Consider the following 18420-nt stretch of genomic DNA (forward strand, 5'->3'; position numbering starts at 1 on the left):
TGGCCTTCCCCTGTCCTCTTCTTCAAGAACCCACATGGGCTGATTCTTATTTTCTGCCTTAAATCACTGTAAGCTTTAGGTTAAATCCACAGGGCCCAGCCAAGTGCCTTGGGCAAATAGAAATAAATGTTTGTTAAATAAACAGCAGCAGCAGCAACAACAACAACAACAAAAGTGGGTAGACTATGGCTTATTTCTGTAATTTCTCTGCAAGGATATTGCCATGTCAATCTGCAGGGCTGTGTCTTTTTGTTTTACCTCAGAAACCCAGTGTGTGGTAGGCTGTCTCCAAGATGGCCCTCAGCGATCCTTGCTTCCTGGTATTCAGCTCCTACACTGAACCCAGACTGGTTTGTGTTACCATTGGCAGACAGCACAAGGGATGGTATAGCACCTCTGAGATTAGGTTGTAAGAGGCTGCAGCTCCTATCTTGGGAGCTGTCTTTTTCCTCCTCTCTCTCTCTCTCTCTCTCTCTCTCTCTCTCTGTTTCTTTTGAATCTGTTGCTTTGTGGAAAGCAAGGTGCCATATTGTGATCAGCTCATGTTATGAGAGATCCATGTGGTAAGGAACTGTAGCCTCCAGCCAACAGCCAGCAAGAAACTAACACCTGGCAACGACCTCATGATGAGCTTAGGAGCAGATTCTCCAGTCCCAGTAGATCCTGACTGAAATCTTGTGAGAGGCTCTGAGCTAGAATCATCAAGCTAAGCTGCTCCTGGATTTCTGACCTTCAAGAACTTGGCCTACTAAATTTTGAGGTGGTTTGTTACACAACAATAATAACTAATAAGGGAGGCAGTAAAGCATAGGGGCTTTAGTGTTCAACCCAAGTTTGAATTCCAGGTCTAACTTACTAGCTATACTTTGAACAAAGTCTTGAACTTCTCTGTGTCTCAGTTTCTACATCTCTAAAATGGTATTGATCACAACTGCCTCAGAGAGGAGAGCTGAGTGACAGGTGCTGCCCAGTGGGAGGATGTCCAGAATTTCTTGCCCTCAGGGACAGGTATAAGAGGGAATTTCCTGGGCTCCAGTCAGTGCCCGGAAGGTTGCAACCCTGCTGCCACTGCGGTGTTGCATATCAAGATATGTCTATGAACTGGGACGCTTCCAGCAATTGCTAAACAATAAAACTTTGCATAGGATGGAACAGAGACGAGTTTCTCTCCCCTCCCTTCATCAGGCAAGCACACAAGCCAATTTCCTCTCCTGAAAACGGTCCCAGTGTCCTCTGGTTGAGCCAACCCAACTCGTCTCCCTTCCTGATTCCTGCCCTGCCCACAGCGCCAAGACCCGAGCCTCCTTGAAGGACCAGAGCCTCCTTTAAGGACTACAGCCCCCAGCGTGGCCCTTGAAGGCCGCCGGAACCACGTGATCGCGCCTCTCCGTGTGCAGCGGTCACGTGACTGGGGGAAGATGGCCGCGGTGACAGCGGAGCAGTTCGTGGCGCTCCAGAGCCTGCTGAAGGTAAGTTGGAGAGGTGGGGACTGAGTGGGGCAGGCCTTTGTCTCCGGAACTTTGTATGGAGCGGGAATCGGGAACGTAGGGACCCTCGTTTGGAGCCACAGCTCTGCCACTGCCTGTCTGTATGACCGTGGGCAAGTCGTTGCGCCTTTCTGAGGTGTTTGAGCAGAAAAAAAAATAATACGACTCTGACAGGATGGTTGTCAGGATGGAAACAGATGAGATAACGAACGTGAAGCCTCTGTACAATTCCCCCTACTATTATCTTTCTGAGGCTGGCTTTCGGGATTGGTTCCTTGCGGCGGTAATTGCTAGATCCGCAGTGCCAGTTCCGGATTTCAGCCCGCGGCGCTCTTACCTGCTGTCGTCCGGGTTTTCTGTACTCGCTTTGACTTGTTTATGGGCCAAAACACTCCCTGATAATTGTTTGAAAGATTATGAAGTTGAAAGGCACGTACTTCATAAGATTTTGTAAGTATCAAATGAAATGGATTGTAATCATTTGCTTAGCTTCTGACTTCACCTCGAGAAGAAGGAGCGGCTTTATTTTCCTTGGCAGAGCTTGTCACTGTCTGACCTTATGCGTCTATTTGCCTATCTGTTCGTTTTCACAAGAATGTGAAATTCACAAGAGACCTTTTCTAAATCTTTTATTTAAGTCGAGGTGAAGAGGATTGAGTTAGTTATACTCAGCAGTTCGTGGCACGGCATCATCATTGCTTCATGCAGTGGTCTTATACAGGTTTATTTTGTCAAGAATTCCACATTATTCACTCCCATTCTCCACCCCTATAGGCATCCATTCTGTGTGTTCACAAGTGTATCCCTAACAAGTAAAACTACTCTGTACACTTAGCTTGTGCTTAATAAATAGCTGTTGAATGAATGAATAGATGGAACAATCAGACCTGGGAATGGAAACCTAGAGCTCCCCTTTCCAGCTTAGTGCCTTTTCACTTTCCTGTGGCTGCTTCCCACCCCCCACCCCCGGCCCCCCTAGGACCATTCATCTTGTGGACTTTTTTCTCTTTAATAAACGTTTATTAATATTTAATAAATGTACAGAAAAAAGGCACAGATCATAAGTGGACAGGTCAATGATATATCACAAAGGAAACACACCCATGTTACTATCATGGAGATAAAAATAAATAAATAAATAAAACATTACCAGTATCCTAGAAGCCCTCTTGTTGCCCCTTCATCATTTCCCCTACTCACTTCCCCAATAATAACCACTATCTTCACTTCTAATACCGTCAATTTAATATTGCTCATTTTTAAACTTCATACTTTTTTTGTGTCTAGTTTCTCTTGTTCAATATTATATAGTAGTTTCTTCGTTTTCATTGCTGTTGTCCTACCCACTTCCTTTTTTATTATTAAACTTTAAATTTTGAGACAATTATGTATTCACATGCCATTGTAAGAAATAAGTTATTCCATTTATCTTTTACCCAGTTTCCCTAAATTATAACATCTAGCAAGATTATAATACAGTATCCCAACCAGAATATTGACAGTGATACAGTCAAGACATAGAACATCTCAATCACCACAAGGGGTCTTCATGATACCCTTTTGTAGTCACATCCTTTTCCTCCCTTACCTACTCCCCCTTAACTCCAGACAGCCACTAATCTGTTCTCCATTTCTGTAATTTTGTCATTTCAAGAATGTTGCATAAATGGAGTCATACAGTATAGAACCATTTGAGATTGGCTTTTTTCACTTAGTATAATTCTTTGGAAATTCATCCAGGTTGTGTCTTACAAATAAAGCTGCTGTAAACATTTGTGTACAGGTTTTTGTGTGAACATAAGTCTTTATTTCTCTGGAATAAATGCTCAAGTGTGCAGTTGCTGCTTTGTATAGTTGTTGCTTGTTCTGTTTTTTTAAAGAAACTTCCAAACTGTTTTCTAAAGTGGCTGTATCATTTTACATTCCCAACAGCAATGTATGAGTGATCCATGGTTTCTTCGCATCCCTGCCACCATTCAGTGGTGTATTTTTTCTTTTTTAGCCGTTCTGATTGGTATGTTGTGGTATCTTGTGGTTTTAACTTGCATTTCCCTAACGGCTAATAATGTTGAACATCTTTGCATGTGCTTGTCGTCTATATCCTATTCAGTGAATTGTCTCTTCATATCTTTTACCATATTCTCATTGGTTTATTTGCTTTTTTACTGTTAAGTTTTGAGAATTCTTTATATATTCTAGATACTGATCCTTTGTTGGATATGTGGTTTCCAAATATGTTCTCCCGGGCTGTAACTTGTCTTTTCATTCTCTTCATAGGGTCTTTTACATAACAAAAGTTTTAAATTTTGATGAAGTCCAATTTATTAAATTTTCCTTTTATGGATCACTCTTTGAATATCAACTCTAAGACTTCTTTGTCTAGCCCTCGATGTGAAAGATTATTTTTTCTGAAAGTTTTTTTTTTAATTTTGTATTTTATATTGAAGTCCATGATCCATTTTTAGTTCATTTTTGAGTAAGACGTGAGATTTAGGTTGAAATTCATTTTTTTTTTTTTTTTGCCTATGGGTGTTTAACTGTTGAAAAGGCTGTCTTTCCTCCATTGAATTGCTTTGATGTATGTGTCCATGCCTCTGCTAGTACCAACAGACTTGATTACTGTAGCTACATAAGGCATCTTGAAATCATGTATCTGATTCCTCCCACTGTATTCTTCCTTATCAAAATTATTTTAGCTATTCTAGTTCCTCTACCTTTCAAAAACTTTAGAATAATGTAGTCTGTATCTACAAAAATCTTGTTGGGATCTTGATACAAATTGTGTTAAACCTGTATATAAACTGGGAGAGGATTAACATATTTCTGTATTGAGTCTGCAGATCCATGAACATGTTATGTCTCTTATTTATGATATCTTTGATTTCTTTCATCAGCTTTGTATAGTTTTCAGCATAGAAGTCCTATACATGTTTTGTTCAATTTACATTTAAGTATTTTTTTGAGCAATTTCAAATGGTATTTCTTTTTTTTTAATTTCATTGTCCATGTATTCATTACTAGTATACAGAAATGCAGTTGTTTCTTGTATGTTTACCTCACATCCTGTCACCGTGCTGCGCTCACTATTCTAAGAGAGTTTTTGTTTTTGTAGTTTCCTTGGGATTGTCCACATAGACAATTATATCATCTGCAAATTGGGACAGTTCTTTCTTCTTTTCTGATCTGTAACCTTTTATTTCCTTTTCTTGCCTTATTTCACTGGATAGAACTTATAGTACCGTGTTCAAACAGAGTAGTGAGAGTGGACATCCTTCCCTTGTTCCCCAACTTAGCGGGAAAGTAGTCCGTCTTTTACCATTAAGAATAATGTTAGCTGTGGATTTTTTTGTAGAAGCTTTTTTCAGGTTGAGGCAGTCCCTCTCCATTTCTGCTTTTCTGAGAGGTTTTAACATAATTGGATGTTAGATGTTGTCATTTTTTTCTGCATCAGTTGATATGATCAGTTTTTTTCTGTTTTAGCCTAGTAATATAGTAGATTACATCAATCGATTTTATGTACTGAACCAACCTTGCATCCCACTTGGTCATGGTATAGAATTCTTTTTATATATTGCTGAGTTGTATTTACTAATATTTTGTTAAGGATTTTTGCTTCTAGTTTCAGGGGGGATATTGGTCAGTAGTTTTCTTTTTTGCACATCTTTGTGTGGTTTTGCTATCAGAGTAATACTGGCTTAATAAAATGAAAGGAGAACTTTTTCATCCTGTTCAATTTTGGGGAAGACACTGTAGAATTGGTGTTAATTCTTCTTTAAACATTTGGTAGAATACTCCAGTGAAACCATCTGGGCTTGGAGATTTCTTTTTTTGGAGTTTTTAAATTATGAATTCAATTTCCTTAATTTTAGGGCTATTCAAATTATTTTTCACTTTAGAAGAATTTTAGTATTTGTTTTTTGAGGAATTAGTCCATTTCAACTAACTGTCCAGTTTATGTGTAAAAGGGTATTTGTAGTATTTACTTTCTATTCTTTGACGTCTATAGCGCCTTTAGTGATAACCTCTATTTCATTAATAATGTTGGTTGTTTGGATCTTCTCGATTTTTTTTCTTTGTCAGTCTTGCTAAAGGTGTGTCAATTTTATAGGTATTTTCAAATAAACAGCTGTTTCTTGTGTTTTCTATTTTTCTATTTTCAGTTTAATTGGTTTCTGCTTTTATCTTTGCTATTTCCTTTCTTCTTATTTTAGGTTTATTCTGCTTTTTCTAGATTCTTGAAGTGAGAGCTTAGATTATTGATTTGAGACTTTTCATCTTTTCTAACATAGGCATTTAGTGTTATAAGTTTTCGTCTCAGTACTGCTTTAGCTGTGTCCCACAAATTTTAGTATGTTGTTTTTGCATGTTCATTCAGTTCAGTGAGCTTTTTATTGTTCCTGAGATTTTTCTGTTTGATCCATGGATTATTTAGAAGTGTGTTATGTAGTTTTCAGGTGTTTGGAGATTTTCCTGTTATCTTTCTGTTGATTTATGATTTGATTCCATTGTGGTCAGAAAACATATTCTCTGTGATTTCAGTTCTTTTAAATTTGTTGAGTTTTTTTTTTTTTTTTAATGGTCCAGGATATGGTCTGTCTTGGCATGTGTTCAGTAGGCACTTGAAAAAATACATATTCTTATGTTGAAGGAGTGTTTTTGATGAGAATCTGTTGGTTGATAGTGGTATTGAAGTCTTCTATACCCTTGCTAATTTTCTGTTCAGTTGTTCTAAATCAATTGTTGACAGAGAAGACTTGAGAGAGAAGTCTCATGTCTCAACTGTAATTGCAGGTTTGTCTATTTTTCCTTTTAGTTCTATCAGTCTTTGCTTCACATATTTTGCAGCTCTGTTTTTTTGATGAATGTACATTTAGGATGTCTTCATGGTGGATTAACCATTTTGTTCATTATATAATGTCCTCTGTCTCTGGTAATTTTCTTTCCTTGATGTTGACTTTATCTGATATTAATATAGTAATTTCTGCTTTTCATTTTGGTTAATGTTAGCATGATATGTATTTTCTATCCTTTGACTTTCAGCTTCCCTGTATTGTTATATTTGAAGTGAGTTTCTTGAAGACAGTTTATAGTTGGAAGGTGTTTTTGATCCACTCTGCCAACATCTGCCTTTCAGTTGGTGGATTTAGACCATATACTTTCAATGTAATTATCAGTGTGTTATGACTTAAGTATGCCTTTATTTTTTTTTAATTTATTTATTGTCTTTGTCCTGCCTCCCTGAGGGTTACTTGAACTTTCTTTAGAATTCCATTTTGACGTATTTATTGTGTGTTTGAACATATTTCTTTGTATAATAGTTTAATAGTTTCTTTAAATATTACATTATATATCATTGCATATACTCATCACAGTCTACTGGTGTCATCATCTTATCAGTTCAGTTGAAGTATAGTAATCTTACTTACCCTTAATCTCCCCTGTTTATATTGTAATTGTCTAAAATATTTCCTTTACAACCACATCAAATAGTGTTATAATTTTTGCTTCAAACGTAAATTAGAAAACTCAAGAGGAGAAGGAGAGCCTGTTGTATTTACCCATATTTTTGCTTATCATGTTTTTTCTTCCTTCCCAGTGTTCCAAGATTCTTTTTTTTTTTTGCTTGTTTATTTTTTTTTAATCATCATTTTATTGAGATATATTCACATACCACGCAGTCATACAAAACAAATTGTACTTTCGATTGTTTACAGTACCATTACATAGTTGTACATTCATCACCTAAATCAATCCCTGACACCTTCATTAGCACACACACAAAAATAACAAGAATAATAATTAGAGTGAAAAAGAGCAATTGAAGTAAAAAAGAACACTGGGTACCTTTGTCTGTTTGTTTCCTTCCCCTACTTTTCTACACATCCATCCATAAACTAGACAAAGTGGAGTTTGGTCCTTATGGCATTCCCAATCCCATTGTCACCCCTCATAAGCTACATTTTTATACAACTGTCTTCGAGATTCATGGGTTCTGGGTTGTAGTTTAATAGTTTCAGGTATCCACCACCAGCTACCCCAATTCTTTAGAACCTAAAAAAGGTTGTCTAAAGTGTGCGTAAGAGTGCCCACCAGAGTGATCTCTTGGCTCGTTTTGGAATCTCTCTGCCACTGAAGCTTATTTCATTTCCTTTCACATCCCCCTTTTGGTCAAGAAGATGTTCTCCGTCCCACGATGCCGGGTCTACATTCCTCCCCGGGAGTCATATTCCACGTTGCCAGGGAGATTCACTTCCCTGGGTGTCTGATCCCACGTAGGGGGGAGGGCAGTGATTTCACCTTTCAAGTTGGCTTAGCCAGAGAGAGAGGGCCACATCTGAGCAACAAAGAGGCATTCAGGAGGAGACTCTTAGGCACAAATACAGGGAGGCCTAGCCTCTCCTTTGCAGCAACCGTCTTCCCAAGGGTAAAACTTATGGTAGAGGGCTCAACCCATCAAACCACCAGTCCCCTATGTCTGTGGTCATGTTAGCAACCATGGAGGTGGGGTAGGCGAATACCCCTGCATTCTCCACAGGCTCCTCAAGGGGGCACTGCATCCAAGATTCTTTTTTTATCATTTGTTTTCTGTTCAGAGAACCTCTGTTATTCATTCTCTATGGTAGGTCTGCTGGTGACAAATTTTCTTAGTTTTCCTTTATCTGAGAATGTCTTGTTTTTCCCCTTCATTCCTGAGGATGTAGTCACTGGATCTACCCACTTCCTTCTTGCTGCCATACTTGGTCGTTCTAATAGTTTTGCCTCCATTGGTAAGGTATTATTTCTTTTGCTGCGTTTAAGATTTTTTGCCCTTGTTTTTAGTTTCCATAAATTTAATTTATGTTGTGTGTTGGCATGGATTTCTTTGAGTTTATCCTATTTAGAGTTTGTTCAGCTTCTGGAATTTGTAAGTTTGTGTTGTTTGCAAAATTTGGGAAGTTTTCAGCCGTTATTCGTTCAAGTACTTTTTCAGTTCCTTCCTCTTTCTCTTCTTCTCCTATTGTTAGATCTTTTCTTATAGTTCCACAGGTTTGTGAAGCTCTGTTCACGTTTTATCAGTCTATTTTCTCTCTTGTTCAGATTGGGTGATTTCTATTGTTCTCTCTTACAACTCACTGCCTGTTCCCTCAGTCGCCTCTATTCTGTCATTGAGCCCATCCATTGAACTTTTTATTTCAGTTATATTTTTCAGTTTGAAAATTTCCATTTGGTTCTTCTTTATATCTTCTGTTTCTTTGTTGAGGCTTTCTGTTTCTTTGCTGAGGCTTTATATTTTTTCATTTGTTTCAAGCTCACTGAAGCATTTTATCATGGCAGCTTTAAAATCCTTGTCAGATAATTTTAACATTTCTGTCATCTGTGTTGGCATCTATTTATAGTTTTTTTTTCATTCCATTTCAGATCTTCCTGGTCCTTGGTGTGATGAATGATTTTCAATTAAAACCTGGGTAATTTCATATTATATTCTGAGACCCTGGATCTTATTTAAACCTTCTACCTTAGCTGACTTTCTCTGATACTGTTCAGTGAGAGAATGAGGTACTGTCTCATTACTGCCAGGTAGAGGTAGAAGTCTTCTGGTGACACCAAGGTGGGGAGGGGCTCCTCATTGTTGCTGGGTGGTGGTGGGAGTTATGGCTCCCCATATGGTCTCTATTTGCTCCAGCCCCAGTGGGGAGAGAGAGAAGCACCTCCTTACTGACAGGGGAGGGTTGAAGTCCAGACTCCCCACATAGTTTCCACTGGCACAGTAGGGGGAGATGAGGAAAGGTTGGGGCTCATTATTGTCCAGTGAAGGTGAAAGTTGTGGCTCCCTGCTTGGGTTCTCTGACTGTACCCAGCAAGGATGTTGTGGCGCTTCATTACAGCCTTGGGAGGGTAGAAGTCTAGGATCCCCATTCAGTCTTTGCTGGCATGAGTGGGTCGGACCCCTTTTCTTCTGTGGCCTTTGGCTGGAGTAGGGCGGTTATTATCTAAAAGTTTTCTGTTGTGCTAAGCTGCCCCGTTTCCTGGTCACTTGACTGGAGAGAGCAGGTTTTTATTGGGACTGTTTTTCCATGCCCATTGGCATTTCCAGATTGTCTGCTTCTTCAGCTCCATGTCTGGGATAGATGAGGCAAAAAAGAACCTAGGGAACTCACCACCATGTTATTCCTTGGGTCCTGAGCCAGCCTTTCTCTCTCTACTTTTCATAGTCTTTTTATGTTTGTTTTATATGTAGTGTCCCAGGTTTTTAGTTGTACTTTGTGGAAGGGATAGTTAAGAGTATGACTTCTCTATATTCCCGGAAGTGAAAGTGTCTTAAATGCTTCTAAATCTTGAATCTCAAAGGTGTGACACTCTGACTGAGACAATATTATGTTCTAAAACATGTTTTCAGAGTTTGAGTGTGGTTTTTCCCCCTTTGTGGATTAATTCATAGGCCTCCTCAAAAGATGTTGTCAGACAGCTGTGTCAAGAGAGCTTTTCCAGTTCAGCCCTTGGTTCAAAAAAACTCTTGGATATTACATGTTCCAGCTTGTCTGTGACCCAGGAGGAGGCAGAGCAAGTAAGTATGATCAGAAATGACCTTTGGCCTTTTAACTTATTAGTCTTTCTCTTGTTTGCCCAGTCATTGCCAAATCCAAGGAAATTTCCCACTGAAATGTCTGTTGATGTTTCGCAGACCTAAGATAGAAAGTTTTAAAAATCCTTGTGAATTTAAATGCTGTTGTTTTTGAACCCTTCCTTATGATAAATGAGGCATGGATGGGAGTACTTATGCCCAGAATCAGAGCTCCTGACCATTTCCTTTTCATGCTTGTTATCTAGATAGTGTTGCCAAAAGGCAATCTTACTGTGATTTTCTTTCCTAACTTGTAGCTTGCTGGTGCTGATAAATTCTCAGCTGAATAGCTGAGGGCAGATTTTTCAGGGATCTCTGGGCAGCTCTACAAGGAGACCCAAGAAAGATTAAGGTGCACAGCACTGCTGCGTTCCGTCCACATCTCCTCAGGGGTGCTTTGTGTACCAGGGTCACTCCCTCCTCATCCCTTTGTCCCACATCAAATTCCCATCTGCTCAGCTGGGCTCTCAGTGGTGGCCAAGAGGAAGAGTGAGGTGATCCAAATTAGGTTAGGTAGCACTGACAGCCTTATCTTTCCAAGGCACATATGTTTCTAAAACATCTAAATGGGCCTGTGTTAATTTTTTAAAATCTGGTTGGAGCTTTGTTCGTTGACATCAGCTATAGAATAGTAAAAGGCAGAAGCAGGATTATGGAAGTGAGCTAGCTGGAGGCTTGGTTTGGGTTCCTCCAAAAGTAGACTCCAAGGCAAGGACTTGGGTGCAGGTAGTTATTAGGGAGGTGATTCTAGAATGCACAAAGGAGGGAGAGGGAAACATTGAACAGGAAGGGAGACAAGCCAATCAAAGGGTCTGTTTCTGAGCAGTTACCATGGGAGGCAACTAGGGCTCAGTCCCCTTTGCTATCATGTAAGGAGCCATGCGGAGCACACCTCAGAATTGCCCCACTGGATGACAGGGAGGCTGGGACATTTATCCACTAGCTCCTCCCTCACTGGTTGAGGGATAATGCCCACTCACCTCTGGATGGTGCCTATCTGGAGTCAAGCCACTTGCCATGGTATTAGAGAAAGCCCTAAAGCAGAGAAGCAGTTATCTCCAGGGAGTCTTCTTCAGTTTCAAGTAAGTATTAATATTTGCCAGACTACCATAGGCCACTCCTGGCTACAGATTCACTGAGAAGCTTATGGGGTAGGAACACATTCTAGCAGGGCAGCGTCAGGCTCTCCTCTTCCACGGGAGAAGTCCTCGTAGCAGCAGTCCACACAGCCAACCAGGAGCTGTTCTCTGCCCTTGCAAGTGACAGCTTCGGGGCAAGGAAATGAGACTCCTTCCCTCCTGGATTCAAAACACTGTGGGGTCCCACCAGGTGTTTATGCAGCCCTCCCGGTCTAGAGGCATTTGACCAATGCAAGGCTGTCAAGTAACATAGCTAACATTCCACTTCTATCAGATTACCAGGGGAACAGCGCTGGAGAATTAGTTGAAGGTCAGATTCTAATCCTTTACCCACAAGCAGAGAATTTCTGGCAAGCTGACAGCCTTCCGTGTCAGGCAACTGCATCTGTCTTCTCTAGCAACCAGCGTGCTCCAAGGTGGGCAGAGGGATGCGGGACACGGGCAGCATCTGCTCCCGCGACTCCGTTGGAATATGTGGCAGTGTGTGGCAGGCCCTCTTGCCAGCGGCAGGGTTGGAGGCTGCCCCCTGCCCGCCTCGCCTCGCCGCCCAGGGCTGCCCTGTCTATCCTGCAGCTGCTCCAGGCTCTGCACCGCCTCACCAGGCTGGCGACGTTCCGTGACCTGTCCTCTGCTGAGGCGATTCTGGCTCTGTTTCCTGAAAATTTCCACCAAAACCTCAAAAACCTGCTGACCAAAATCATCCTAGAACATATGTAAGTGCTCATATCTTTTTAACTTTTTTTTTTTATTTTTAGTCATATTCCAGAAGTAATGTATTCACTGTTGAAAAGTTAGATAATACAGCTAAGCAAAAAGAAAAGTATCAGACACCCATAAAATTGCCACCCAGAGGCTAACAGTATTAATTCCTTGGTGGAAAGCTTTTGGGGCTTATGTGTTTTTTCTGCCAAAACCCAGAGAGAAGTTGGTGTTTCATTTTTGTTTTTAACAAAATGTTATCATACCATTTTATAACTTGGTTATTATCAATTAACAGTATTAATATTAAATGACATTTCAGGTCAATAAATATCTACCTTCAATTTTAAGAGCTAAATATATTCCATTTCATGAAGAAATTATAGTTTTTTGTAGTTACTTTTTTATTGTGGTAAAATATACATAGCACAAAAATCATTTTACCCATTTTTAAATGTACAATTCTGTGACATTAAGTACGTTGACATGCCATGTAATTTTCCCAATCTCTATTCCAGAACATTTTCGTCATCCCAAACAGAAACTTGTACCCATTAAACAATAGCTCCCCAATTCCCTCTTCCTCTAGCCCCTTAGTAACCGCTATTCTGCTTTTTGTCTCTATGAATTTGCTTCTTCTGCTTATATCATATTAGTGAGATCATATCATATTTGTTCTTTTGTGACGGACTTGTTTCACTCAGCATGATGGTCTTCAAAGTTTATCCTTGTTGTAGTGTGTATCAGCACCTCATTTCCTTTTATAACTGAATAATACTCAGTTACATTTTTCCAGATTCACAAATAATATTCCATTGTATGTATATACCACATTTTGTTTATCCATTCATGTGCTTGGATTGCTTCCACCTTTTGGCACTTGGATTGCTTCCACCTTTTGGCAATTGTGAATAATGCTGCTTTGAACGTTGATGTACAAATATTTGTTTGAGTCCCTGTTTTCAATTCTTTTGGATATATACCTAGAAATAGAATTGCCATATTGTCATATGGTAATTCTATTTTAACTTTTGAGAACCTCCAAACTGTTTTCCACAGCAGCTGTACCATTTTATATTCTCACCAACAGTGTAAGGGGGTCCCGATTTCTCTGCATTGTCCCCAACACCTGCTATTTTTCATTTTTTAAGTAATCATCATCCTACCGAGTGGGAAGTGGTATCTCATTGTAGTTTTGATTGCATTTCTCTAATAGCTAATAAGATGCCACTGTTGATGATGCCAGTACCACACTGTTTTAATTACTGTAGGTTTGAAATAAGTGTCAGGAAGTGTGAGTCCTCCAACTTGCTTCTTTTTCAAGATTGTTTTGGTTATTTAGGGCCCCTTGCAATTCCATGTGAATTTGAGGATCAGCTTTTCCATTTCTTCAAAAAAAACTGCTGGAATTTTGATAGGGTTTGCATTGAATTTGTAGATTGCTTTAGGTAGTACTGACATCTTAACAATATTAAGTCTTCTAATTCATGAATATATAATGTATTTCCATTTATTTAGGTTTCCTTCAGTCTCTTTCAGCAGTGTTTTTTTGTTTTCAGTATACACATTTTTCACCTCCTAGGTTTAATTTCTCCCTAGGTATTTTATTCTTTAGCAGCTATTATAAATGGAATTGTTTTTGTAACTTCCTTTCAGATTGTTCATTACCGGCATATAGAAACACAACTGACTCGTGTGTTAATTTTATACTCTGCAACTCTGCTGAAGTTGTTTATTAGTTCATAGAGCTTTCTTGTAGATTCTTTGCGATTTTCTATATATTGGATCATGTCTTCTGTGAATAGAGAAGGTTTTACGTCTTCCTTTCCAGTTTGGATGCCTTTTATTTCTTTTTGTTGCCTAATTGCTCAGGCTCAAACTTCCAGTACAGTATTGAGTAACGTAGTGACAGTGGGCCTCCTTGTCTTGTTCCTGATCTTAGAGAGAAGCCTTTCAATTGAGTATGAAGTTTGCTGTGGGTAATTATGCATAATTTTATTGAGAAGTTCTGTAGTGTTGGGCATTTAGGGTATTGGCAGTTTTTCACTCCAGTGAACAATATTCTTAGCTGAAACTTTGCTTATGTGCTTAATTATTTCTTTACTAGGTTGAAGGCTATGTTTATATTTAAGTTTTAGCTTTATATTATCAAATTGGCCCTCAGAAAAATTGCACCAACTATTTTTCCACCAGCGTGACTCTCCCCAGATCTACACCAAAACAGAGGAGTTTTTTTCCTTACATTTTTCCAGGTTCACAAGTTGCAAGCAGTACACTATGTCAACTTACTTATCTTTGGTGCTAGTGATGTCAAATATTTGTTTCATATGCTTATTTTTTGTGTGTATTATCTGTATGGGGGGGGGGGGCCTGGGCAGAATTTTTTAAACACATACAAAGCTGGACTGATTATTGGTTAGCAGCAGGCTTGAGCAGACCTTTCTAACAGTAATAACTGATAATACTTATTCACAAGGGTTTTGTTGTTTATTAATAACTTTCTTTTACAAGACTACATTTTATTTTGACTCTGCTTGATCCCTCATCATGACACTAATTGCTGTAGCTCTAGACAGGTCTGTTTGGATGTATTTTTTGCATAGAGTGCAATACCTAGTGTAATAGGTGCTCAATAAAAAGAGGATGAGTGGATGTTCTCTTTGTTTTGTCTCTGAGAGCAGTAGCACAAAAGATTACAATGCACTAAGCCTTTTCTTCTTTTTTTCCTAAGCTATGAAAACTCCCAACCAACAGCACTTATGGCTTTAACATCACTGAGCTTTGTAAAACAAACAAACAAAAAACTGCTTCTTAGCTGGAAGGAGGGGTTTCCATGGTCCTTTCCTGTCGGGATAATTATACAGGTTGGAAGACCACAACAAGGGCAGGGGCCCAGGTCCAAGGGCTTCTCCTGTTATCAGTAGGCTCAATCTCATCTTTTTTACATTGATTTTTCCACATCTTCCCCTCTTAAACAGATCTACTTGGAGAGCTGAAGCCCAAGCAAATCAGAGTGAGTAGCAAGAAATCTGCCTTTACCTCCTTACCCCTCCCTTTTTGCCCTAGCTCTAAATCTGCTTGTTGGCCAGAGTCTTTAACCAAAAGTCAAAGTGAACTATTCTAACCCCAAACCAAACAGCATGTTTGGAGTTTCTTCTTGTTAATTCCACTTTAAAATTTTTTTCTGATTATTAATTTAATGTAATGTAGGCATGCTATTAAAAAATACAGAAATACCCAAAACAGAAAGTGAAGTCCTTAAAATTATAGTTCAATTAGGAAAAAGTTAACATTAATGAAATTAGTTTGAAAGATTGAATAAAAGTACACGTTACGACGTGATCACACACTTACTCTGAGCTAGTCACGATGCTGGAGCCTTTACCTGTTTTAACTCATTTAGTCCTCCCAACAACCCTGTGAGGTAAGGAGGAAACTGAGGCCCAGAGGTTAGACTAGTAGCAGAACCAGATGCAAGCCAAGTCAATCTGTCTCTTCAAGAAGAGCTCTTACTACTGTTGCTGACACTACACATTTCCCAGGACATAGGCCATGACTTCATCTTCTCTGCCTTGTGTTATTTCTTATTCTCTCCTGACACCTGGAGGGTAGTATGTTTGGACAGAAGCCTGGAGGTGCTGCCCACTTTAAATTAGTACTAAGTGCAGGTGGCAGACAGCAGTGGGTAAGGCCTATGAGTTGCTATGGGGACTTGGGCACCATCTGTCTCTCTCCCTCAGAGGCTTGCTGCGTGAATTAAATGAGTTATACGTGTACAGCTCTTGGAGCTGCCTGATATGAAATAAAAGCTTGGTAAGTATGTGGGATGAGCCCTGAACTGAGCTTTCCTCCCCCATCCTCACAGTCTCTCTGCCGCGTCTGGTTGACCTGGACTGGAGAGTGGATATCAAAACCTCCTCGGACAGCATCAGTCGGATCGCGGTGCCCACCTGCCTGCTCCAGATGAAGGTATGTCCACCATTACACTCTTTAGAAAGAAAGGGAGGCAGGCCAGGGACTTTGAGCATCCCTGCGGGCCACCTAAAACACTGGTCTCCAAACCATTGTGACTTCTTAAATTAAAAAATTAGCTCCCCCTCCCCAAATGTATGTATTTACTTATAAAGGATACACGTACTGCTGTATTAACATATAATGGACATCATAAAATTTGTACAGAGATGTTTTTAAAGAATGAGACAAATACAAAACAAATAATATTTTAAAATAATTTACTGATACTCAAAAATACCGTATACACTTAGAGATTTAACTTTAATATTAGGGGTGTGTTTCCGATTTCAAAAAGACTTCATGATAATTTCAGGCTGTTTTAGCCAACTTCGTGTCAGATATGATTAGGCCATCACTATTTACAACGAGGCTGATCAAGAGCTCCTGTTAGCAAGTGGAGAAGTGTCAAGTCTTCATTTTCTTGTTCACTGGTCCTTGCACCATTGGTGTTATCTTTACTTTATGGTTCTTTTTAGGAATCTTTCCATGCCACTTATCTACTTTCTAGGGTTTGTTTAGTTAAAACTGTCTAATGTAATTGTTATATTTGCTTAAGCAGACACCCAGAAACACACCACCTGTAAAGAAAATGAGGAAATAAGGGGGCCTCTAACAACTAAATTTTTAAACATTAGTAAAGAATAATTTCTTTCTTTTTTTAAAGATACAAATAAATATAACTAGAAGTTCTTTTATTTTTCCTGCATCCTAATGGATTGTCTTATGTACTACATAGAACTGATGTGAAAACATGTAATGTTTTCTCACTCAAGTGCTGAAAGTTAGGGTGTGAGAGAGATGTGTGAGGCTTTGGCTTGCCCTCCTCTGATACCCACCCCGAGCACTTGTTGCAAGCAGAAACTGACCCAAGCCTAAAGCATCTCCTTCACTATCTCTCCGTAGGAACCAGACCACCCAAGGGCTAGGATGCTATTGTAGTTTTCTAGGCTGCTCCAAGCAAATACTATGAAATGGGAATTTATTAGCTTACAATTTTGAGGCCATGAAAATGTCCAAATCAAGCCATCATCAAGGCAATGCTTTCTTCCCAAAGACTGACTGCTGGTGATCCTTGACTCCTCTGCCACATGGCAAGGCACATGGCAGTGTCTGCTAGTCTCTTTCTTCCTTTCTGGGTTTCATTGCTTTCAGCTTCTTGCTTTACTGGCTTTTCTATTTTTGTATGAATTTCATTCCATTTATAAAGGATTCTAGTAATAGGATTAAGACCCATCCTGAATTAGGTGGGTCATACCTTAACTGAAGTAGCCTCATCAAAAGATCCTGCTTACACTGGGTTTACACCCACAGGAAAGGGTTAGATTTAAGAACATGTTTTTCTAGGGTACATACAGCTTCAAACCACTACAGACGCCCTGTAGCTCGGGGCAGAGAGCGTCTCTTTAGAATTTCAGTAGAATTGAAGCAGGGCTCACTGGTGCAGGGACCACTCATGGGTGATAGGAAGATAGGCAGCTTTGAGTTTCTGGGCCATGTTCTCTTTTCAGATCCAGGAAGATCCCATCTTGTGTGGGGACAAACCCTCCATCTCGGCCGTCACCATGGAGCTGAGCAAAGAAACGCTGGACACTATGTTAGATGGACTGGGCCGCATCCGAGACCAGCTTTCTGCCGTAGCCAACAAGTGACCCTGGCCAACTGCCAGCCCCAGTGCCACACCCAGCTGCTCATCTGCGATGGAGCTGCTGCAGAAGTGGCAGCTGACAGCAGGTGGGATGGTGGGGGCAGATGGGGCGCTGCCATCCAGAAGGCACAGTTGGATTGAGAGGAAGCAGACAAGCCCCTCACTGTTCTCCTAGCTCATCTTTTTTCTCTTTCTGAAACTGATGAGCAGATGCCTCCATCTCTGAAAGGCTCCTACAGGCAACTTAATTACTGCTGTGGCAGCATGAAGAAACATTTGCTTCATCAGCTGTCTCTGCATGTGTGTTGGGGAAATTCAGGCCCAGATTGTGGAGCTTGTCTAATAACCTCATTTCCAACATTAGCTCTAATTAGTTCATTTCCAGGCCTGGATCACATGGAGGGAGTCAGGTGGGAGAGGTAGCTGTTTCTGCTTCTCCTCTGTAAGAAACCAGGCAGTCCCACAGAGGGGGCCACTGGGTGCGGTCTGCTCTGAGTGCCCCCAGCTCTGCTGGACCACCTCCTCAGCATTAGAAGTCTGAAATGGGTGCTGATGTCCTTCTCCATGCAGCCAGGGCCCCTTCCTTGATATAATGCAGCCACTGCAAGGTGAAGAAGTAGGAGTAATTGGAAATAAATAACAGTTCTAAAAACCTCATGATTCTGGTCATACTTCTTGTAGCTTCTGTCCTTAATCCAAGTTATTGCCTTAGGCCAATGCTGCCCCTTGCTTTAAAAGATTACCCAAACTTCCTAATTTGCAGTCACACTGTGGCCCGTGTTGTGACATGAAACCAGGCCTGTGAATCTCTCCAGCTCCCATGTTTCATCTGTC

The 18420-nt window shown here is 40.1% G+C and overlaps 1 protein-coding gene across 5 annotated transcripts; it reads left to right on the forward strand.

Annotated features, from left to right (window-relative positions):
* The first annotated feature begins 1374 nt into the window (after nucleotides 1–1374).
* Nucleotides 1375–17724, forward strand: COMMD9 (COMM domain containing 9). Of its 5 annotated transcripts, XM_037840117.1 has the most exons (7): nucleotides 1381–1469; nucleotides 9907–10032; nucleotides 11627–11644; nucleotides 11802–11941; nucleotides 14906–14940; nucleotides 15793–15896; nucleotides 17450–17724. In XM_037840117.1, the coding sequence occupies exons 1-7, from the start codon at nucleotides 1419–1421 to the stop codon at nucleotides 17588–17590; spliced, it is 615 nt and encodes a 204-aa protein (XP_037696045.1). In that variant the 5' UTR covers nucleotides 1381–1418; the 3' UTR covers nucleotides 17591–17724. The 5 variants fall into 5 exon arrangements, with proteins under 5 accessions (XP_037696041.1, XP_037696045.1, XP_037696046.1 ...); XM_037840113.1 differs by having other exon boundaries at nucleotides 1375–1469; nucleotides 11503–11941; XM_037840118.1 differs by lacking the exon at nucleotides 11627–11644.
* The last annotated feature ends 696 nt before the right edge of the window (nucleotides 17725–18420 follow it).

The sequence above is a fragment of the Choloepus didactylus genome, chromosome 6 (genome assembly GCF_015220235.1).
Source record: "Choloepus didactylus isolate mChoDid1 chromosome 6, mChoDid1.pri, whole genome shotgun sequence".
Taxonomy (NCBI): Eukaryota; Metazoa; Chordata; class Mammalia; order Pilosa; family Megalonychidae; genus Choloepus; species Choloepus didactylus.

Coding starts and splice junctions, on each gene's coding strand:
- COMMD9 (XM_037840113.1), top strand. CDS start 9,993: ATGTTCCAGCTTGTCTGTGACCCAGGAGGAGGCAGAGCAA. Junction 10,033..11,502: donor CCCAGGAGGAGGCAGAGCAA/GTAAGTATGATC, acceptor CACTTCTATCAG/ATTACCAGGGGAACAGCGCT. Junction 14,941..15,792: donor TGAAGCCCAAGCAAATCAGA/GTGAGTAGCAAG, acceptor CCATCCTCACAG/TCTCTCTGCCGCGTCTGGTT.